The sequence below is a fragment of the Dryas octopetala genome, chromosome 1, assembly GCF_963921425.1.
Source record: "Dryas octopetala chromosome 1, drDryOcto1.1, whole genome shotgun sequence".
NCBI lineage: Eukaryota > Viridiplantae > Streptophyta > Magnoliopsida > Rosales > Rosaceae > Dryas > Dryas octopetala.
The window spans coordinates 20,026,382-20,047,626 of NC_141366.1; the positions used below are offsets into that span (position 1 = coordinate 20,026,382).

Sequence of the window (21,245 nt, forward strand, 5' to 3'; positions counted from 1 at the left end):
ATGGTGTATGTGAAAAGATAATAAACTTCAGGGGATATAAGTGTAATTAACTCGTTTTCTGTTCGATTGGTTGTTAAGTTTCTACTTGGACTTTGCTGACATGGATTTTTTATTAACGTGGCAAATTCTTCCCTGCCAAAACCATGACACGTTGCCACCTACCTGTGACGCTGCCTATCATTCTTCTCTCCTAATTGAACGCTAAACTCAAAAGCAACTTCAAAATCAAATCATAACATTTCATACACTAAAATCAAAATCAACTGGAAGGACATTATGAATGGTTGTAATATGTTGTTATGTTGACGCTTTTTGTCTATTTTGTAAAGGGTTATAAATTGGTATTTGTGAGGGGTTATCTAAATCTATGTTTATTATGGAGCTATAAAAATGAGGCTATTTACTGCTCAAAATATATTCTGATTCATTTTGACTTGTTTCACAAATCAAAATTAATTTCATGTTTAGAATAGAACCAAGAGCCAACTATTGAAGAAAACATGATATTACGAAGTAGCTGAGACTTGAGAATTTCACTTTCTTTCTAATGGACCTGAATCCCCTGCCTTGCTGGAAAGCAAGTGATGTAGAACAAATGGCAGAACGGTTCATGCAACAACTCGACCGCCAGAAGGCCAAGAAAAGAAACAAGCTTCAGCCAGGCCCAGTGTCAGAAATGAGCCCATGATATACCGATTTGAAGGGCTTATTTTGGCCAAATTCCTTCGTTTAGGGCTTCTAATAAGCAATTTAGTGTTTTTGAATAAGTTTCTTAAATTGCACTTTATTTCCATTTTTATTTCCGTTTTGAATTTCGAACGTCTAGGGTTCTGAACGTATTTAAACAACCTTTTTGGTTGTTTGTAACATTCATTATTATTATTTTCAATCAGAAAACCTTGAGATTTCTCTGATTTCTCTGGTGGATTCCAGATTCTTTCTTAGGGTTAACGCTGGTTTTCCCTAATCTCTTTTAATTGCGTGTTACGCTGCGTTAGCAAGGCTGGTACCAGGCTCAAATCTGAATCTTTTAAACAATCTCTCTCTCCCTATTCTTTCTCTCTCTACTTTGTCTTCAAAGGCTCAGATTTGAACCTGGTACCAGCCTCGCAGAGAAGTAAGGTAGAGGATCCAGTTCCCTTTCTTATACATTAAGGCTTTACTACCATTTAGCATCCAAAAACTATCATAAGATCAACCCTAATGCGAGGGGTTCAATTGCAAGATTTTCAACTTTGGTAAAAATGAGGTCCTTAATGCAAGTTGCAATTGAAAGTTTAACTTGTTAAACTTACACCTGACAAAAACACACACAACCCGATAACACAACACGACACAGAAATTTAAGGGTTTGGGTTCGAGGTTATAAGGTCAAGTTGATATTAGTGTCACCTGTTAGTGACCCATTAAGATAACGGGTCAGGTTGAGTCAATTCGTAGTTACCCGTTTCACCCGTTAAAAGAAGGGCATTTTAGTAATTATATTAAAACCATATCATACACGCTACCACATGTAATCACATTCACACACCCACACCCAAGGAATGAAATTTCGAAATTTTCGGCGAAATTTCGCCGAAAATTTCGTTTTTTTGGGTCACCGAAATTTTATCACATACCCAATTGTTTTCGGTAATTATTTCGGCGAAATTTCGGCGAAATTGGCGAAATTTCGCCGAAATTTGGGGGCTGGTTTCGGGAAAATGGCAAAATCTTCGATCCGGCGCCGTGCGGGGTCGTCGGAGCCAGGGAAGCACATGGGCAGACTCACCGTGACGAGAGGAAGACAACCCAGGTGATGGGAGGTCGCGTCGTCGCCGGAAAAGTGAGATCGCCGCCGGAGCTCCAAGGATCGGCCTCAGCTGGTTGGCGACTCGGGGGAGGTTTCTGGGCTGCGCCGCCACCAGGGGGAGGAAGAAGGATGAACGGCGACGAGATCTGGGCCGGTCCCGTTGCCAGCCATGGCTGGACGCGCCGCCACGCGCCGGTGGCAGGCGCGGCGAAGGTGAGGCACGCGAGAGAGAGAGAGAGAGAGAGAGAGAGAGAGAGAGAGAGAGAGAGAGAGAGAGAACCAGGAGAGAGGAGAGAGAAAGGGATAAAAATCTGATTTTTGGGTTTTAAAACCCCTTTTGTAAAAATTACAAAATTGCCCTTTACTTCAAATGTCCGTAACTTTCAAACCATAACTCCGATCGACGCGTGCTACGTGTCTACGAACTCGTGAACTCGAGACCTATCCAACGTGCCCAAAGTCCGAATCAAAAGTCCACTAAATTTAAAAGTTAACTTTGGGTCAAGCCTAATTTAAAACAAAAATAATTAAATAATTAAAATTAAATTAAAACCTTTTTAAATTCCAAATAAATTCTCAAAATCCTTAAAATAAATTCTCAAAATATTTAAAATAATTATTTGGAAAATACAGGGTCTCACAGAAAAGGGGCTGGGAGGGGCTGGGTGAGGGGGGGTGTGTCGGGGATGGACTGGGTTGGGGGGAGAGAGGCAGGGGCTGGTGCTTGGTGGGGAAGAATACCCTAAAGGGCCTAAATCATAATATCTTATACCATATGGTCCATATCTTAAAGAACATACAGTATATAGAGTTTAGTGCATAGATTATAGAGTATAAAGAGTATTAGAATATATAGAGTATATAGGGTTTAGTATTAGGGTTAGTGTATAAATTATAGAGTATAAAGAATATACTGATTTCATTATTCATTATACTAATTTTGTTTAACAGTTTTTGCCTCCAACGCGCATTATATTCATCTTATATCACATGAAACCTATTATATAATTTGGTTTCTTCAATGTTTTTTATTAATATAGTAGATAATATGTTAAATAAACATATGGTCAAGTTTCATTCAAAATTTCCATATTTTGATAACAATTTCCGTCGTTTTTATCTAATTTTATCGAAATCGAAATTTTAATCGAAATTTCCACGAAAATTTCCGTCGAAATTTCCATCGAAAATTTCCTCGAAACCGAAATTTTACTCCTTGCCCACACCCTAACCTAATAAAAAAATGTGATTCATTTCACTCCCAAAACTAAAACTGTACCTCCACCTCTCTGGCTTTCTCTCGGGCTCCCATCTCTATTGATCGTCTATCTCAGTCTTTTCTCTCCATCGATCGTCTCTCTCTTCTCCATCGTCTCTCCTCTGCATCGCCACTCTCGGTCTCTCCTCTCCATTGTGTCTCTCGGTCTCTCATCTTCATCGATCATCTATCACTTCTTCTTTTATTTAATGAAATCTTATTAAAATAATTATATTTTTGTTTAAAAACTATATTATGTTTTTTTTCGAGTGAAATGGGTCAGGTCAGTTATACCCGATAATTTTCGGGTCGTGTTCAATTTGGGGTTATTAGCACCCGAACGTTATCGGGTCGTGTTGAGTGAACCCGTTAGCACTAACAGGTTATGTTAGGTTTGGCCTAAACTCGTAAAACACGACCCGTTTGTCAGGTCTAGTTGAATTGAATTGGTTCACAAGGCAGGAAGGACTCACACATGGAAAAAGAAGACGCAGACAGCTGCCACATCAGCGTCTCCATGTCAGCGTCCCCACTTATTTTCTGATTTTTCCATTTTTCTAACATTTTTCAACTTCTAAGATTTTCTAAAAATAGTTCAAAAATTCGAAAAGTGTCTTGTAAAATCTTATGAACTCGTGTCAGTGAGTTATTTTCTCATAAAGTCTTAAAATTAATTTTGAACTTCTAAAATATTTATCTAAACATTGGAAAGTACAAAACATGCAATTGAACCGCAACCACCATTAGGCTTGTATTGAGCTTAATTTATAATATATTTTATATCCATAATTCATACCTTTTAATCCTTATTTTTTAGCTTTTTTAGTATTTTATTTTTTATTTTAAATGGTTAGTTAAATATTGGGTAATATTAATTTCTATCGTATTTCATAGCTTAATTAGGTTTAATTTTATTTTATTTAGATTAAAATAATTTCATAAATTTTATTAATCAGTGTTGTATTTTTTATTGTAGGAGTTTAATTTAAAAAACCCAAAAAGAAATATCAAAGTTCAGCCCAAAAGAAGAAAAAAGAATAAATGAAGAAACAACCTAGCCCAATGTTGGAGCCTTGGAAGAAGAAAGAAAGAAGAAGAAAGCGAAAGCCTGAAGCCGGGAACCCGGCCCACTTTGCTGGAAGCTAAAGAGTCACAAAAAGCCTAACCCGCCTCTTGGGAGGCGAACCGTCACAAAGGCAAGAATCTATTATTGATTTATCGGTCACCACAAACCGTCTCTTATCACATACTCTAACACCAAATCTCATTGCCAACGCATAATCTCTGTAAAACTTCTCTACTTCTTCCAGTGTCTTAAATTCGGTACCTACAAGGTCATTTTCAGTTAACTACTCATAACTTATTCCGTTATGTTGCAAAATAACACCCTACCGAGACATGTTACGATTTGGGGTTGGAGGGGGGGAACATTCTAAGCTCAATGTGGTGTAGCAGTTGAAGCAAATTTGTCACCAACGGTACACATGTCTCCCTCATGCAAAATAGAGCTATTTAATTGTAAGTAAACGTAATTCATGAACTGTCAATTCACACGCAATTATGTACAGACAAAAGAACAATTGTATTCTTAGATTAGTCAATACAACCTATTGTTTGCCAATTAGGTTTGAACATGTAATCACGAATTACATTTTGCACAACTAACAATCTAAAAAATAGCAATTCCAGTCTCAAGCCAAATCCCCAAACAAAATACTACCCATAATTGTAAACCCTACCAAATTCCGCCCAAACACTCAATCGAACTAATCCCTAAAACTACCCAGATAATCCTAAACCCGAATACCAATTTCAGGTCAAATTCTCAAACTAAATGGGAAAACGTCAAGAGCGTACCAAACCCAAATTGTGAAATCCCTAAATTCATACCTTGAAATCAAACTATTAACAAAACTACCTACATGATCCTAAACCCGAATACCAATTTTAAGCAAAATCCTCAAACTAAATGGGAACGTCAAAACCCTACCAAACCTAAACTGCGAAATTCCTAAATCCATACCTTGAAGTGTAGGCAATGGATGAGAACTTCTTTAAAATTGAAATAGGGAGAGAACGTCGTTGATACCTTGAAGTGTAGGCGATGGGTGAGAACTTTTCATAATTGAAATGGGGAGAGAACGTCGCTGATGGGTTTCTTCAGAAAAAAAAATAAAAATATGGGATTTGGGATCACTGATGGATGAACTCTGTTATGGGATTTCAACTCAAAGCAGGGGAAGGAGATGAGAACGTTGGAGGGAGAAAGGCTATGGTTTCAGCAGGTTACAACATTTCTCTCTCCTCTAACTTACTTTCTCTCTCATCCAATTAAGGAGATAGGCTACCGATTCAGGCGTCATTTTTTTTTTTTTATCATTAGATCTAAAACATTACATTTAACGATTAAGAAAGCGCAGGCATACAATAACTGCAGTCATTGTACTTAGAATTTTCGCAATAACATTGAGGTAGATTGCATTATTAATTTGTAGATTGTATGGCAGCCTCTCTCATTGCATGACCTTTATGCTAAGTACAATATTAGTAAGACTAAGAAATAAGTAAATGGTAGTCAAAAATGAGGAATTTTACAAATACTCGTGTGAGTTTTCTGGTTGAACTATATTAAATTTTGATGTTATGACAAATTTAGTTATAATCATTTGGATTATCCTTACCTTTTCTATCATAAAAATCATACATTTACAAGAGATAATCGACTGCATTGGTAGAAGATATGACATTGATCAGCGTTAATGAACTAACAAGCATATGTAAAAGTCCAATTTAGCACATAATGTTCCACATTATTAAATCTTTTGATTAATATACGTATGAGGAAATACTATAGCAACTTCTTATTAATATGCTCGATCTCAATCTTCATTGAGAAAGTTTAGAACTAAGATGTAGGTTTTGTTTGGATAATTTAATTAAGGCTTAATTACAAATGCACCCACAAACTATAGGAAGTATATTTTAGATTGGTCCACAAACAAAAAAATATTTCAAATTAATACACTAACTAATAGAAAGTTACAAAATAGTATATACGTTACAAATTCCGTCAAGAAAGACGGTTAAATGCCACTTTGGACAACGATGACGTGAATTTTTTTAATGATGTAGACACCAAATTTGCTTTACATGGATTTATAATGTCATATTGATAAAAAAAAATTTAAAGAGAAAACTACAAAAACTTTTAATCCCTTAAAAATAAAATAAAATATGATCATTAATCCATGTAGTGTAAATTTAATGTTTTCATTATTCAAAAAATTCGTGTTAACACTGTCTATACTAGCATTTAACGCCCTTACTGACGGAATTTGTAACGTATGTGCTATTTTGTAACTTTATATTTGTTCGTGTACTAATTTGAAATATTTTTTTGTTCATGGACCAATCTGAAATACCCCTCATAGTTGGTGAGTGCATTTTGTAATTGAGCCTTTAATTAAATAATTAAATAGCCTCTTTTGATATCACTTAAGCTTTTTTGACCCCTCTCCCAAAATTAAGCTTTTCTAACCTTTTTTTGTGTGAAATGTCCATAATGCTTTTTATATAAAACCTTTTTTTTTTTTTTTACTGTAGCTTTTTTTTTTTTTTTTTTTTTCCTTCTTTCCTTCCCTCTGCTAGCCCCGCCCCCAACCTCCAGAATCCATCGCGCTCGCACCTCCCTCCCTCCCTCCCTCCCACACCCAGAACCACCACATCCACTGCTGGGCCGCCCCCTCATATGATGAACCCAAGAAGATGAGCATGACCAACCTCCCAACAGAAATGCACGACTGAAAAATTCTAACTGAAATGAGCACATAAAAATGTGAGAGAAAGAGAGAGAGAGAAAGAAAGATGGATCTCAAAACCAGATATGGATTCAATGAACAAGAAGAAGAAGATGCAAAAGTTACGGTGAAATTTTCAATTGACAATGTAGAATTTTCGGTCAACATGGTGGTGCTCTAGTTAGCACCTAATGGACAGTGCAGTCGACACATGAAAAAAAAAAAAAAAAAAACTTGGTAGACTTTTTGGTTTATTGGTGGAATTTTCGGTCTATAAAGTATATATATATAGGGGTATTTTGGTCACAAAAAATACAAAAAAGCTATAAAAGTAATTTTGGGCCAACGAGGTCAAAAAAGCTTAGGGTGCATTTGGTAACGTTTTACAAAACGGTTTTTCATTTTACAAATTCAAAAAATGACAAAAATGTGTTTGGTTGCCGTATTGAAAAAACCATTTTTGAAAAACACAAAATAGAATTTCTAGTTTACAGTGTAAATTCAGAAAACGACTAAATGATATTTTTAGTGAATTTAGAAAACATAAAGAACACGAATACAAATAAAAAAATTTACAACTAAAAAAAAAATGAAAAAATGAAAAAACATGTGATATGCACCTCCTCCCTACCTAACCAGACCCACCTCCAGCGGCAGTCCTACCTCACACCGCTGCCCACCTCACGCATCTCTCTTCATCTCTCCTATATTCCTCTATTTCTTTTTCTCTCTCTCTCTACTCATCTCTCAAAATATATACTTTGTAATCCCTCTATAGTTTTCAATTCTCGCTCCAATAAACGGATCAAGACTCCCCGTAACATCCATAACAGGAAGCTCACAAGCCTTAACAACCCTTACATAGAGAAAATACATATGTTCAATTAGATCATAGGTGTTTGCAGTCTTGTCTCCATTAATAATACAGTCACCAACAACTCTTCCACCTCCATGGTAGTTGCGTTGGCCGAAGTGGGTTGGGTTTTATGAAATTGGTTAATAATAATTTATAATTAATTTTTTGTGAATATAATTATTTGGTTGTAATAATTAGTTAATATCAAATTTGTTTTCATTATTTTTGTTTTATATAATTGTTTTTTTAATTACGCTACCAGATGCCTTCTCATATTTTGAGAATGCAAAATTTAATTTGTCATTTTCATTTTACAATATAGTTTTTTAAAAATTGTTTTGTAAAACGTTACCAGACGGGCCCTTAATATTCATTAAAATGAGCTATTCAATTAAATTACTCTATTTGTTTTTGCAGGTTTCATGACAGTATTATTGGATATGAGTTCATTTTTGATGAATCAAAAGACATTCAATTAGACAAAGTGATATTGAATTTACCAAATCTAAAAAATCAGACAAAGTAAAACAAAGGATTTCTTGAACTTGTAAATAAATGCATCATGAGATCTTAATAAATAAATATATATATTATGGTCCCTTACTTATTTTGGGGTTTGAATTATATTTTAAATAGAGATATGATTGTCTTATTCTTATAGGTTCATGAAGACATCATATGTCAATAAGTTCTAGTGATGATGTTGAACACTCTTCGTGACACAATTTTCATTAGGTGTACCCTTTTGTTTATGTTGTTTATTGTAGCTAATATGATATAGGCCTCATTTTGGATTACGGTGGAGGACTCAAAAGCTGTTATGAATAATAATTCTCAATCACCTAAAACAGTTTTGGTGTTTGGTAAACAAATTAAAAACTGTTTTTCCCCACAATTCTCAACTCCTCATAGTAAAAACAGAAAGCAGGTTTCTACATGCTTTTGAAAACTGCTGTGAATCACAACAACAATTTTTAGTAATTATACACAGCAACAACACTTTTATATTAATATTTATCAAACACTTTGATACTGTTTTTTACACTCACAGCACTTTTAAAAACATAGTTTATCAAACACTCAATTGTTTTACTTTACAGCTGACTTTACTTCACAGTTGTTTTTTCTCACAGTAATACCAAACTGGTCCATAGTGTTTCACAATAAAAGTTACATGCACGAATCTATTGTCAAGAATCAATCATATTTATTATTGACAATTTGTTCATTAGGGTTTGATAGATAAATCAACCAATTGCCAACAATTAAGAGTTTAATGTTACTGAATTCCATTGGGTTGACTCCATTACTCATGTCTAGCTTGTGGGGCTAATGGAGTGGCTCATCGCTTAGCTAGAGTTGATATGTTTCTTTATAATTTATGTGTCTAGATTGAGGAGCCTCATAACATTATTTAGGACGCCCTTTTTGTTAATTTTATAGCAATTTTTAAAGTTTAATGAATCTTCATTTCATTTATAAAAAAACAAATGTTACTAAATTCAATGTGTCGAAGTTACGAAACTTGAGAGACTTTAGGAACATGTCAAGGGAAAATTTCAATTCTCTTTAATGGATTGCAACTTAATTTTTTATAATTATTTTGAATAGTAAGTTGCTTTGTTTTGTTTTCATCATCCAAACAAACATTAATTTTATCACTTACAAAAGTTAATTGAGCAATATGACAAAACGACTGTAAACAAACTTGTATGCTGAGAGAAAAGATGAATGAGAGTACTAAAAGTCTAGAAATGTGATATGGACATTTTTTTTGGGATGTAATTGTTGCAAGTATTATTGGATATGACCATTTACAATGAACCAGAAATTAACATGTACATTGTACGTATTGAGACAATTCATTTTAGCAAATAATAGACAAAGAGATGTTGGATTTATAAAGTTCATTTTGACTAATTCTTTTATCAAACTTCAAAATTAATGATATTCAATATGTAGAACTGCATATATATATATATATAAGAATAGCAATAACGTTTTTAGGCATAAAAAAAAAAAAAAAACCTAAAAGAGAAAGAGGCCATGTTTCCTAAGCTAAAAAAGAAAATTTCAATGCTGAGAAAAGTTGCATAGAGAATTCGAGCGTTTAAAATCTCTAAAAATCTTGAATATAACCTAGGGAAGAATACTAGCAATAACCTTAATGGTAACATCTTTACATTATCTAATCAACTTACTCTTATTTCCTACTACTTCTTTAAATATCTAATCAACATTCTATTACTTTCTACCACCTTTATTAAAATCCAATCAATCTCCTCTTACTTAAATGACTTCTCAATGAATTAATCATCTCTTGAGAAAATGAGAGAGCTAACATGGGAAAATGTTGGAAATATTTTGGATGTTGGAAATGTTTGGGTGTCACATGTCAACAGCAATATTCAAAATCAAATGGGCTATAGTCTATAGGCCACCTCTAAAGTACGTGGATCAGGCCCAATATAAATTTTGCAGACTAATCCCCCATAAAAAGAAAAAAAAAATGGAATTCCTTTAGAAGGGTTTTGGCCTTTGCGTTTCTCTGTTAAACCCTCGAGGCACCGCCTGGTCCGCCTCATCAAAGCGAGCCATTAGCAATAGCTCACATCTGGGTAAGCTCTCTCTCTCTCTCTCTCTCTCTCTCTCTCTCTCTCTCTCTCTCTCTCATATGGGTTTTGAACTTTGCTCAGGTTGATGAGAGATTGATGTTTATTAGAATAAGTGTTACCTGAGTAATTTAATTTTTTTTTTTCTGGGGTTTTTCTTTATTTTAATTTGTTTTTGAATAGCGCCAGTCGTTGAATGCTGCAGGATGTAGCAAACTGTTGAAGATATTTTCATCTTTGATTTCTTGAAAGTAGGTATAAGTCTATATTAGTTCATAAGCAAACGAAGGAGACCAAAAGAAAATGAAAGTTTGAGCCTTTTCTGTTAGTGCAATGTGGTTTTCAAAGAGTGAAACCTCACTCCTACTAATCAAAGGCCCAATCGATAATAACTTTTTTTTTTTCCCTGGGTAATTCATAGACATCTCAAGGAAATTTAATTCATTTATAGTGGAGGGTCTCACTAGTAATCGGTCTAGTTTATATTTGGGAATTTTATTTTTTTTCCCCACCATCTGCTCTGTGCATGTGAACCACTGGTTATCTTGTTGATCCCTAATGCTAACTTTCAGTAGTTGTAGGACTGTAGGGACATAATATTTAGAGCTACTATTGGGATTTGAGAATGTGTGCTCTTTTGATAAGTATGGATCTACTACCTGTTAGATTAACATGAATGGAGTATATTATTGTGATACTGCTTAGGAGAATCATTATAGTCATTTATGCCATAATTGATATATGGGTTTGAATAAAAACTAAATGGGATGCAATTACTCTTCTGGTAATTAATTATAAGTGAGAACCATGGTTAGTTGTGAATTATTTCAGTTAGATATTTTCTTTTAATTTATGTGGGTACTAATTTTTGATGAGGTTGTGTCGTTTGGCTTTTTCTCAGAAAAGTGTTATATAATCAAAGGACACAATGAGGTTGGAAAAATGCTATTTTTGTTCCTCAACCGTATATCCTGGACATGGGATTCAGTTTGTTCGCAACGATGCAAAGGTAAAGTTCTTTTACTCCTTTTATTGGGCTATCTACAGGGGCCATGTCTTTGCCATGCAGTCATGCACTCGTGATTCATCTTTTAAATGTTAATCTAAGTACACCCTATATTAACTTGGGATGCTTGCTTCTGGTTATCAAACTTAACTATACCTTTCAAAATCTAATTTTAAAAGTCCGAAAATGTTACTCATTTCAGTTCTAAATTCAACGGCTACCTAATTTGCTGTTGGGTTGGGCTGACAGGAAAGTATAAGTGAGCTTAGATTAGCTTTGGTTTGCATGGTTACATAAAGGATGCTATTTTATGCAGTTCATACATATGAGATTGACACTGAGGATGAGTTAATTTCCTTGGCCCTCAAGTTGAGTTAATTTCTTGATTTTAACCCAACTTCACTCCAGATATGGTTGCCCTTCTCTTTACTCCTTATAAGTTTGACTGTGAAATGTATGATGGTTATTGCTCATTAATATGTAGGATGTTCTAGTTAAGCAATGTCATTTGGAACTAAGATCACCTTTACATCATCTCCTTAAAGGCAATATTGTGTGCTGCTCAATTACCTGACAGCCAATCCTCTTCCAGATTTTTAGATTTTGTAGATCCAAATGCCACAAGAACTTCAAAATGAAGAGGAATCCTCGCAAGGTCAAATGGACTAAGGCCTATAGGCGGTTGCGTGGAAAGGATATGACACAGGTAAGCAAACTTGCTTTCCTTAATATAGTCTTGTGATTTCATTATTTCAGACCTAATATTAGGATCTTTGAGAAGCTTGGGTAAATCCTGGTAGTCTTACATTGCTCTTTGCATTCTTTTTATAGGACTCAACCTTTGAGTTTGAGAGAAAGAGAAATAGACCGGAGAGATATGACAGAAATCTTGCAGAAAACACTCTGAAGGCTATTAAGAAGATCGATAAAGTGAGAGTTGACAGGGAGGCCAGACACCATGAGAGGAGGTACCTTCCTCATTGTAATCTAGACCACTGTACAAGGTGTTTTTGGATTTCTACATATTAATAAATTTGTTGAAAAAATTGAGCAGGATGAAGGGCAAGAAAGCCAAGGACCACAGGGAGGCAGCAAAAGAGTTGGAACAGAGCATCAGCTTGGTCAAAGCTCCAATTGCACTACAACAAGATCCATCACTCACCCTACCGATCAAAGTCAAGCTTTCCCAACAGCAATCCGACAAAAACATTGCCATGGAGGAGTAGTTGTATCTTTGGAGATGCTGGTTGTCTACATTTTATTATTTGGTGGGTTTCAGATGGTTGTACCCAAGGTTTTTATCTGTCTCTTCTGTGCCCAGAGCTCCAACAAGTAGCTAATGATTACAATTATGCTTTGTTGAGCCCATATCTGGTGTAAACATTGACCACAAAGTATGGCAATAGAGTTTTTGAATTATGCTCCAACCCTTTGGGACGTGTTAATTTGAATGATTATTTCTGCTTGTGAGAAATCATTGGAAGAATCAAAATCAACAGTCAATGCACCTTCTGTTAGGTACACAAAATCCGCAGTATTTACCCTTTATAGATGGATTTTTATTTAAGATGGGGTGTATTGTCTGGATGTTAAGTGGAACCTTTTTTTGCCCCTTCTCACACTTACTTTATGAAAACTGAAATACTCCTTTGGTTGGATGTTGTGTTTGGTTTTGCTTGTTGGCGTCAATGCAAATGAAGGAAGAAGATGCTGTTTGATCCTGATTTCACTTACCTCCATGGCCTCAAAGCTCAATTTTGAGTGCAGCCGCTGAGTGGTCTACTGCTAATTGAGGTAGTAGTCCAGGGGGACCAACCAGAACACCAACCTTCTTAGCTTGAGATCCCCCTTGTTACCTGGGTCAAACTGACTATGGATGGGTAGGCTGGTCATGTTATAGGTGGTGGTGCCTTAGGAGACAGTATTGGTGATTGTCTTATAATGTAACAAATTTGTGTTATAATATAAGTGGACGTTATTAATAGGGGTAATTTCATTAAATAGCCCTTTTTAATACAACAATATCTTTTCTAACCCTTCCTTCCCACTTTTATCTTTTATAGCTCTTTGTCCCATTTTCGGACAAAAGTATCCCTCTCCATTTCCATCCTCTCTCTCTCTCTCTCTCTCTCTCTCTCTCTCTCTCTCTCTCTCTCTCTCTCTCTCTCTCTCTCTCTCTCTCTCTCTCTCTCTCCCTCCCTCTCCCTTAGCTTTAGATTTCATTGATGAAAATCTAAACCAAAACCAGCACCACCCAAACCCCCAGCGCCATAACCACCAGCACCACTCGAACCTGACTGAGCCTGGCTTCCTCCGCCACCGACCCTTGGCCTTGCGTTAGCAGGGACTTACGACCCTTGATTCAAAGCTTGTTGGGTATTGGGTCAAATTGCCCTTGATTCAAAGGTTGATGCTTTCGAATCTGGATTTGCTTGATGCTTGGGCTCTAATGGGTTCCACAGATATCTGTCACCAAGTTCTCATATTACATCTCCTTTTAATATTTTTTTTCTTTTGAAATTTTGTGGGTTTTGAATGTAATCGGAGAAGAAAATTATGAAGAACATTGTATTCATTATTGAGCAACAAATAGAAAAAAGCTTGGGCTGAGACTTGGGAACTTTAATAAATTCATATTTTTCTGTCAAATTTTTCATTTTGCTATTCCAGATATGAAATTTCGATCTGAATTTGATGTTTTAAATATGGAATTTCGATATGGATTTGTTGTTTCAGATATAAACTTTGATCGTCGTCGACACATATATAGTCGACAAATGATCGACACATAATCAACACATAGTGCTACAGAGTGTTGACATATCGACAATATGGCGACGAGAAGAGCATTTTTGTTCGAAAATAGGCCAAAGAGCTATAAAAGATAAGATGGAAAGAATTAAAGAAATGATTAAAATAGATATTGTTGTATTAAAAAAAGAATAGTATCCCTTACAAGTATAAACGCGCCGTCTAACAGTTATGCATGGACGCATAAACGCAGCGTCTATAAAGGTTATGTATCAGAATTGTTGCCGGTTTGGATATGTTTTTGGGTCAGAAGCAAGCAGCTGATTGAAGTTGAAAGCAAGATAATTGCAAGAATGGCACGTGGCATTGTATTACCGTCTCCCTCCACAGAAACAACGGTAACCATACAAACCCAGTAAACTGATTTTTCTGACCTGTTTAGCGCGAAACACCATAAACATCAGAAAACACAAACAACACTTCCAAAATCCCAAATGACTTCAGTCTCTACCGTCTTCTTCGTCTTCCCGTTCCCAAAAACCCTCGCGAGGCCGAGCCCTAGCAACCTCTTCACCATCCGATGCTCTTCTTCTTCTCCTTCGGGCCTGCAAGAGCTCCACAAGTCCTCAATGTCAAAGGAGAGAGGCGACCTGGTGGGCTCCGAGCTCTACGCGGAGTCAGCGCCGTTCCTGGCGGTGAGGGCTGCGAAGAGGGTGGTGCTGGTGAGGCACGGGCAGAGCACGTGGAACGAGGAAGGTAGGATCCAGGGGAGCTCCAATTTCTCCGTGCTCACCAAGAAAGGCGAGGCTCAGGCCGAGACTTCCCGCCAGATGCTCGTCGACGATGCCTTCGATGTCTGCTTCACCAGGTCCTGCTTATCACCTCTCCCTTTCGCTTACGCTTTGTTCAGTACCTTATAATGCTGAAGAAACAATTAAATTGTTAGGAGCATGATTGATTTTCAATCCATATTTTGATAAATCATTCATTTTTAGGTTTCAAATGGGAAAAAAGTCAAAAACTTTATGAAATTATTAGTATGCATCATCATATTCATATGTGTTGTGTGAAGTGGAATTTCAGCATTCAATTATGATCATGAATCCAAAACCCAATAGGAAAAGAGAGTATATGAAGTCCTCCATCATGCCCATTAAGGGTTGCCCATGTCAGGCCTGAACAAAATAGATTTTGCACTAATGCTAAAATACAACCGAGCCCAACAAGGCAACAAGGTGTCTTATTAACCATCACAAGGCTTATCCCACTTGCTCTTGACTCTTGTTAGAGTATTTTATAGCTTAAGTTTTTGTGAATAGTGATAAACCAGTACAAACTTAGCATGTTATTTAACAGAAGATGCAGAGTTTGAATCTCTGAAACTGCAACCTTCCACTTTATATTGAATTCCATATGTTGGGCTCTCTAGTCATGTGGTAGGCGACACCACCACAAGTGAGAGGAGTGTTTCATTCCCACTAATCCACATTTCAGAATATAGCAAATATAATCACTGTGCATGTCCAACTTCATGAAAGCATCTTTACAAATTTTATTTCTTTAGTTTTGTGTGGTTAACTTTGTCACTTCAAATAGAAAGATAACTTTTTTCACTTGTTAATACATTTTCTTTCGCATTTTATTTCTGCTAAAATGTCTTGTATGTTGCAGTCCCTTGACACGGTCAAAGAGAACAGCTGAAATTATATGGGACACTCGAAAAGAGGAAATGATTTTGGATTCTGATTTGCGGGAAATTGACTTGTATTCGTTTCAAGTGAGTTCTATTTTCAACCTTCCTTCCACATTTATTTTTGCTGAATTTACACACCACCCTGATTTAGACAAAACATAAAGAGGTCAGAATATCTTATGATTTCTTATTTACTTTTCTGATTTTAGGGCCTCTTAAAGCATGAGGGAAAAGCAAAGTTTGGCGCAGCTTTTAAACAATGGCAGCTTGATGCTGCAAATTTTAATATTGATGGTCACTATCCAGTGAGAGAGTTATGGACACGTGCTAGAAGCTGCTGGACCAGAATACTATTGCATGAAAGCAGGTCTGTTCTTGTGGTTGCTCACAATGCTGTTAACCAGGCCCTCATTGCAACAGCTATTGGTACTTTTCTCTGTTTTAATTTGTTGTAGATATACTTGAGATTACCTGAGATTTCTTTTCAATCATAATTTTCTCCCTTCTCTTGTTTATTTTTATATTTTTTAAAATTTCCTTCCGAGAAATCAGGATTGGGAACAGAGTATTTCAGGATTTTAGTCCAGAGCAATTGTGGTGTAAGCGTGCTAGATTTCATCCCACGAGATGAGGGTGGATCACCACATATTTGCCTCAATCGTCTGAACCAGGTATGGGGCATCTTTACTGATAAAAAAAAAAAAAAGTAGATTAGTTTCTCTATTATAATATTTACTATGAAGTGTGTAGTACAGCTATTATAAGAACTGCTGCTGGTCTGAGCCTGAAGTATGGAGATCAAACATCTCCAAATTTCTCTCTTTCTCTTTCTCTTTCTCTTTCTCTTTCTCTCTCTCTCTCTCTCTCTCTCTCTCTCTCTCTGTGTTGTGTTGTTTCAAATCTATTTATGTGGTTCATGAAGGTTTCACTGTTATGTAGGTTGTGTAACTGGATATGCTGTCCTTTAAATGGTATTGCAATATTAATGCAGACCCCAAGTTCACCTGTTGCTGCTGGAAGTTCAGGAGGAAGGAAAGCCAATAAGCGGATCATACTTGTCTGTCATGGATCCACGCAGAGCAATGCAGAGGTATGAGGAAATGATTTAAAAGTGCCTTGTGAAGTTTTGTGTATAGTCTTCGAACTTCTTTGGTTGAATGGCTTGGTTGAATGTAACTAGTGTTTGAATTTTCAAGCGCAACTATCAAGCAGGCAATATGTTCCTTTGATTCTCTTTGCAATTTGTGGGAAGTTGTGAGCTCCTATTGAGTTAGCATGTTGTTACTTCTTTGCCGTACGCATGTGTAATCAAGATTTGAACTGCTACTCTCCAGTAATAATTTAGTCTATGTCAATATGAAAATTTTTGAGTTGAAAAAGTACGAAACCAATAGTGCAGAACGCATTAAAAATGGGAGTTTATCGTTTTGGGACACACAAGATAACCAAAATTCATGTAACTTCAGAACTTTCCTAGTTCAGATAATGATACAAATTTTTGCATGCTGAACTGTATCTGGAACTTATTTTAGATATTAGGTCTCTAAATTATCATCTTCAATTGAAACAGGCTGGTTTTCCTTCTAGTGGAGATCAACCAATGGACATGCTTGGCGTTATAAAGGTATATCATCTACATTTTATTTGTTTTGCATTTTTATATAACATTGTCATATGATTGGAATTTGATGTTCTTTTGTTGTATACATGACAGTCCCAGAAAACTGCCGAGCTACTTCTTGATTTGAAAGTGAGTTCTGTAGTTAGCAGTCCTAAGAAAGCTTGTGTTGAAACAGCAATTGCCATCTCCAGAGTAAGTTCATCCTAGATGCTCTTAACTCAGTATGTAACATAATGTATTCTATTTTTCTCTTTGTTCCAAATTTACCCTTTTTGTTTTGTTTTGTTTTCTCTTCTTGGGGTGGGGGAATTGGAGATTCAAATCCTCCGTTTAAAAGAGTTCTAAGTTCTGCTACAGAGTTAATGGCTTGTTAAAGTGATTGTAGGTACAAGAAGCTGCAGATTGCTTGGGTGCTGACTGTGTGCCACGCTATGTGGAGATGAAACAGATGGAGAGCCTTGATGTTGAAGACATTCTTCAGCGGTCAACTCAGGCGAGATATCTAACTCTGATGTTCCAGAATTTCTTACTTCTTGTTTAGATACCAGGGGGTGTTGGAGGAACTTTAGAAATTTTTTGGCATCTTAGTAAGTCTTGACCAATCTTTTTCTTTGGTCAATCTTAATAATTTTCATGTTTTTGCATGAGTTATTGGGGCATGAGATGAAATAATATAATTGCATTTTTGGTTATTATTAATTTCTAGGTTCAGTTGTCCACACTAACCTAAACTGAGCTGAACTGAGATGGCCCATTTGTATCATTTAAAGTTTTAAACCCAACACAAAAAAACAGTAGAGCACCTAGCATCAACCTCTGAGAATTAACAGAGTGCAACATAGTCCGAGAACTAGCTAGTCTTTTCATTTCATTTTCGGTGTGATTGGCTGACTGAGAATTAAGGTTTTTTTTTTTCCCTCATCTGTTTTCTGCAGGGTGAAATGGAGATTCCACTTCTTCAGCCTGGTTGGCTGAATGGATTCGAGGATAGGGTCACGGGAGCTGTGTGGGATCAATCTGAGAAGGCCTGGCAGTCCTTGCTAAGCGAAGTAGCCAATGAAGCTGAACCAGAAAAAGTTGTTGTTGCAGTTGGTCATCCTGCATTGCACATAGCATTGATGGGGCACTGCCTGAATTTGACAAAAGAATGGATGGGATCATTTCACCTTGATGCAGGAAGCATCAGTATGATCGACTTTCCTGATGGTCCTGATGGAAGAGGTGTTATCCGATGCAAAAACTATACTGCCCATCTGGGGAGATGGTCAATACCTATCACCAGACCAGCAGTGGATGATGAAGAGTTTTAAATGTGCATATTTGAAATTATAAAGTTAACTGGAAACGATTCATTTAGGGACCCAAGTATGGGTATCTTTTGGGTTTTGATAGGCTCTGCTGATCATGAGGTAACATATTCTACTACATGGAATTGAGGCCATCCTCCATTACGAAAAAATTAAAAAAAAAAACCTACAAAAGGAGTGGAAATTGATATCTTTCATTTCTTGCTTTGTACATCACAAACAGAAAATTAATTATAAATCATATGTAATATTATCTTACAAGAAAATCACTCATATATATCATGTGGCTTGATTGTCAATATAAATTCAATAAGAATCTAAGTGATCATGGTTTAGAATTTAAAATGAAAAATTTTACCACAGACAAATTTACAATATAAGAATATCATATTGTGTATCAAGAAAACATTTCCTTAGAAATCAAATAAATACATATAAAGGGCTAAACCCTTAGGGTGGGCACGCGTCAATTTGATTCGGTTTTGGGCGCAAATCGTAGACCAAACAAATGCATTTGGTTTGGTGGATTTTCAAACCAAACAAACCAATTAAAATGCACCAAACCAAACCAATTAAAGTGAAAAAACCAAACCAATTTTTGCCCACCCCTAGCTCACACATGGTGAAGAAGGTGGTGAGATGAGTTAGGATTATGATAGGTCAAATGTTTGATCTCTTCAATGTAATAACAAAAAAGAAAAAAATTGCTACATATACCTGCTTTTACCTAGGCTGTGATTATAATATGAAGCCCAAGACATCTAGGCCATCCATGTTGATCAAGCCCAACCCAATAAGAAGCTGGATTAGGCCATCCCTGAAATGGGGGCTTTACAGAGGTTTTAGGGTTTGAAACGAAAGACAGAGAGACCATGTCAGCTTCGATCGCTGGAAGATCGACAATTCTTCGTGCGTTTTGCAGAGCAAGAACAACAAGAATTTCATCATCAACATGCCCTTCGATTTGCTCCAATTTGACGACTCGTCGTTCTCCTTCTTTAAGGTAGTTTCTGCTTCTTCTTCTTCGTCTTTAACAAAGATAGTATTGGTATATATCTGTAAATTGTATATCAATGTAATAGTATTGTTTCTAAACGCATTGAAAGGCTGTTGCGACGAGAATTGAGCTCTCTTCAACCCCTCCACAGCACCATTGCGTCTGCTTGCCTTGTCTCCAAGCTCCCCAACCTAGCCACCACCTCCTCTGAAGGTAATCACTATTCCTCATTTTCTCTTCAATTGGTGTTTGCCATGTTGTTTGTTAACTGTCTTTCAGTGTTCTATAATTTTGTTATATATCATTCTACCCATATAAATTTTCCACTGTTATATTCCTTTTCATTATAACTACTTTATATAAGTTGTTAAATTACCAAGGGTAAAAATTTCTCAATGCAAGAATCATTGAAAAGCACTTCTACCCCCTGGCTGATTAAAATTATTGTCTAAACAGGGTAAAATTTCAGAGTAATGCCACATATATCGTTTTTACTGATCACATCTCTCATAGAGGTTTGACTTACTTTCACAGTTGGGTCCTACGCGTGCGTATCCCATCTCTTTGAGAGACGTGGTTAGTAAATGTGGTACAAATAGTTTTATTCAAAAGTTAAAAACTTGGGACAATAATGTGAAACAACGAATGTGAAGGAAAACTAAGCACAAACATAAGTCCGATGGCAAAATATGTGGTTTATTTTATCAAGCATCATATGTCATAACCAAAGGAAAAAATTTGAAAAAGAATCAGATTGCAGCTTTTTTATGTGTTGAGATGTATGTTTGCACTGTCAGATTACTTTTACAAATTTATTAGCTGTTATTGGGATAAATGGATTACATGATGCGTAGTATGTTCTTTGTTTGTTTTCCTCTCCACTGACAGGTAGGTTTGTGAACTATCTCAGTCCTATCTAGGAGTGAATGCTTGCAGAGGTCAAGAGGTCTTCTGTTGTTCTTAAATTTTCTGATAGATTCCTTTCAAAAGCCAGAATGTTTGTCTTTGAGGTTAACTGCTGAACATGTTTGTTTTGGATTAAATAACAAATCTTTGGCATCTCCTGGAATTCTTCTACCTTGTTACATGGTGAATTCAATTTAGAATTCATGAGTGAGATGATGCTCGTATATTGTTTTGAAGTAATGTCATGTTAAATCATTTGTATCAAAGTGATGCATAAAAATGAGATGAGGTGTGTGTCAATTGCCATTGTATTTTTGGGACAAGAAATTACTAGGGATCCTGATGGAAGGCTAAAAGCCAGTGCAGTAGTGCTGAATTGCTTTAATAAACAGGCACCTCTGTTATGGCCACAGTTTCAAACTTTGCTATGATATTTCAGTCTGTGGTTTCAAGCTTGGTTGAGTTAAGAATTGTGGTTAGATTGTGTTAGATGGTTGTTAGCAAGCTTTAAAATCATATAATGATATAACAAGCAAAGTCCTTAAAAGATTTTTGGAACCCTGAGAGTCAGAAATTTTGAGTTGCTATGTCAAATGTGGAATTAGAAATAGAGCTAAAAGATATTGGTGGGCACAATTACATAAAATTG

At 36.1% G+C, this 21,245-nt stretch overlaps 3 protein-coding genes across 3 annotated transcripts; all 3 read left to right on the top strand.

Moving 5' to 3' along the window:
- Positions 1-10,233: 10,233 nt before the first annotated feature.
- On the top strand, positions 10,234-13,035 carry LOC147298960 (putative ribosome biogenesis protein RLP24). The gene is made up of 5 exons (XM_086229356.1): positions 10,234-10,321; positions 11,217-11,324; positions 11,914-12,027; positions 12,153-12,289; positions 12,376-13,035. Exons 2-5 carry the CDS (start codon positions 11,244-11,246, stop codon positions 12,545-12,547), a joined length of 504 nt encoding a protein of 167 aa, XP_086085482.1. The 5' UTR covers positions 10,234-10,321; positions 11,217-11,243; the 3' UTR covers positions 12,548-13,035.
- A 1,335-nt stretch (positions 13,036-14,370) lies between these two features.
- Positions 14,371-18,890, top strand: LOC147298961 (phosphoglycerate/bisphosphoglycerate mutase family protein). Its single transcript, XM_086247017.1, has 9 exons — positions 14,371-14,940; positions 15,744-15,849; positions 15,975-16,191; positions 16,318-16,436; positions 16,757-16,855; positions 17,336-17,389; positions 17,480-17,578; positions 17,772-17,879; positions 18,322-18,890. The coding sequence occupies exons 1-9, from the start codon at positions 14,567-14,569 to the stop codon at positions 18,694-18,696; spliced, it is 1,551 nt and encodes a 516-aa protein (XP_086103143.1). The 5' UTR covers positions 14,371-14,566; the 3' UTR covers positions 18,697-18,890.
- Positions 18,891-19,503: 613 nt separating this feature from the next.
- LOC147298962 (PPR containing protein) lies at positions 19,504-20,983 on the top strand. Its single transcript, XM_086229595.1, has 3 exons — positions 19,504-19,696; positions 19,800-19,903; positions 20,579-20,983. Exons 1-3 carry the CDS (start codon positions 19,566-19,568, stop codon positions 20,608-20,610), a joined length of 267 nt encoding a protein of 88 aa, XP_086085721.1. The 5' UTR covers positions 19,504-19,565; the 3' UTR covers positions 20,611-20,983.
- The last annotated feature ends 262 nt before the right edge of the window (positions 20,984-21,245 follow it).

Excerpts from the sequence above, each read along its gene's own strand:
- LOC147298960 (XM_086229356.1), top strand. The coding sequence starts at position 11,244 with ATGAGGTTGGAAAAATGCTATTTTTGTTCCTCAACCGTATATCCTGGA. Across the intron at positions 11,325-11,913 it reads TTGTTCGCAACGATGCAAAG|ATTTTTAGATTTTGTAGATC; the intron begins GTAAAGTTCTTT and ends ATCCTCTTCCAG. Across the intron at positions 12,028-12,152 it reads GTGGAAAGGATATGACACAG|GACTCAACCTTTGAGTTTGA; the intron begins GTAAGCAAACTT and ends TTCTTTTTATAG.
- LOC147298961 (XM_086247017.1), top strand. The coding sequence starts at position 14,567 with ATGACTTCAGTCTCTACCGTCTTCTTCGTCTTCCCGTTCCCAAAAACC. Across the intron at positions 16,856-17,335 it reads CCACGCAGAGCAATGCAGAG|GCTGGTTTTCCTTCTAGTGG; the intron begins GTATGAGGAAAT and ends CAATTGAAACAG. Across the intron at positions 17,579-17,771 it reads CAGCAATTGCCATCTCCAGA|GTACAAGAAGCTGCAGATTG; the intron begins GTAAGTTCATCC and ends AAGTGATTGTAG.
- LOC147298962 (XM_086229595.1), top strand. The coding sequence starts at position 19,566 with ATGTCAGCTTCGATCGCTGGAAGATCGACAATTCTTCGTGCGTTTTGC. Across the intron at positions 19,697-19,799 it reads CGTCGTTCTCCTTCTTTAAG|GCTGTTGCGACGAGAATTGA; the intron begins GTAGTTTCTGCT and ends ACGCATTGAAAG. Across the intron at positions 19,904-20,578 it reads AGCCACCACCTCCTCTGAAG|GTAGGTTTGTGAACTATCTC; the intron begins GTAATCACTATT and ends CTCCACTGACAG.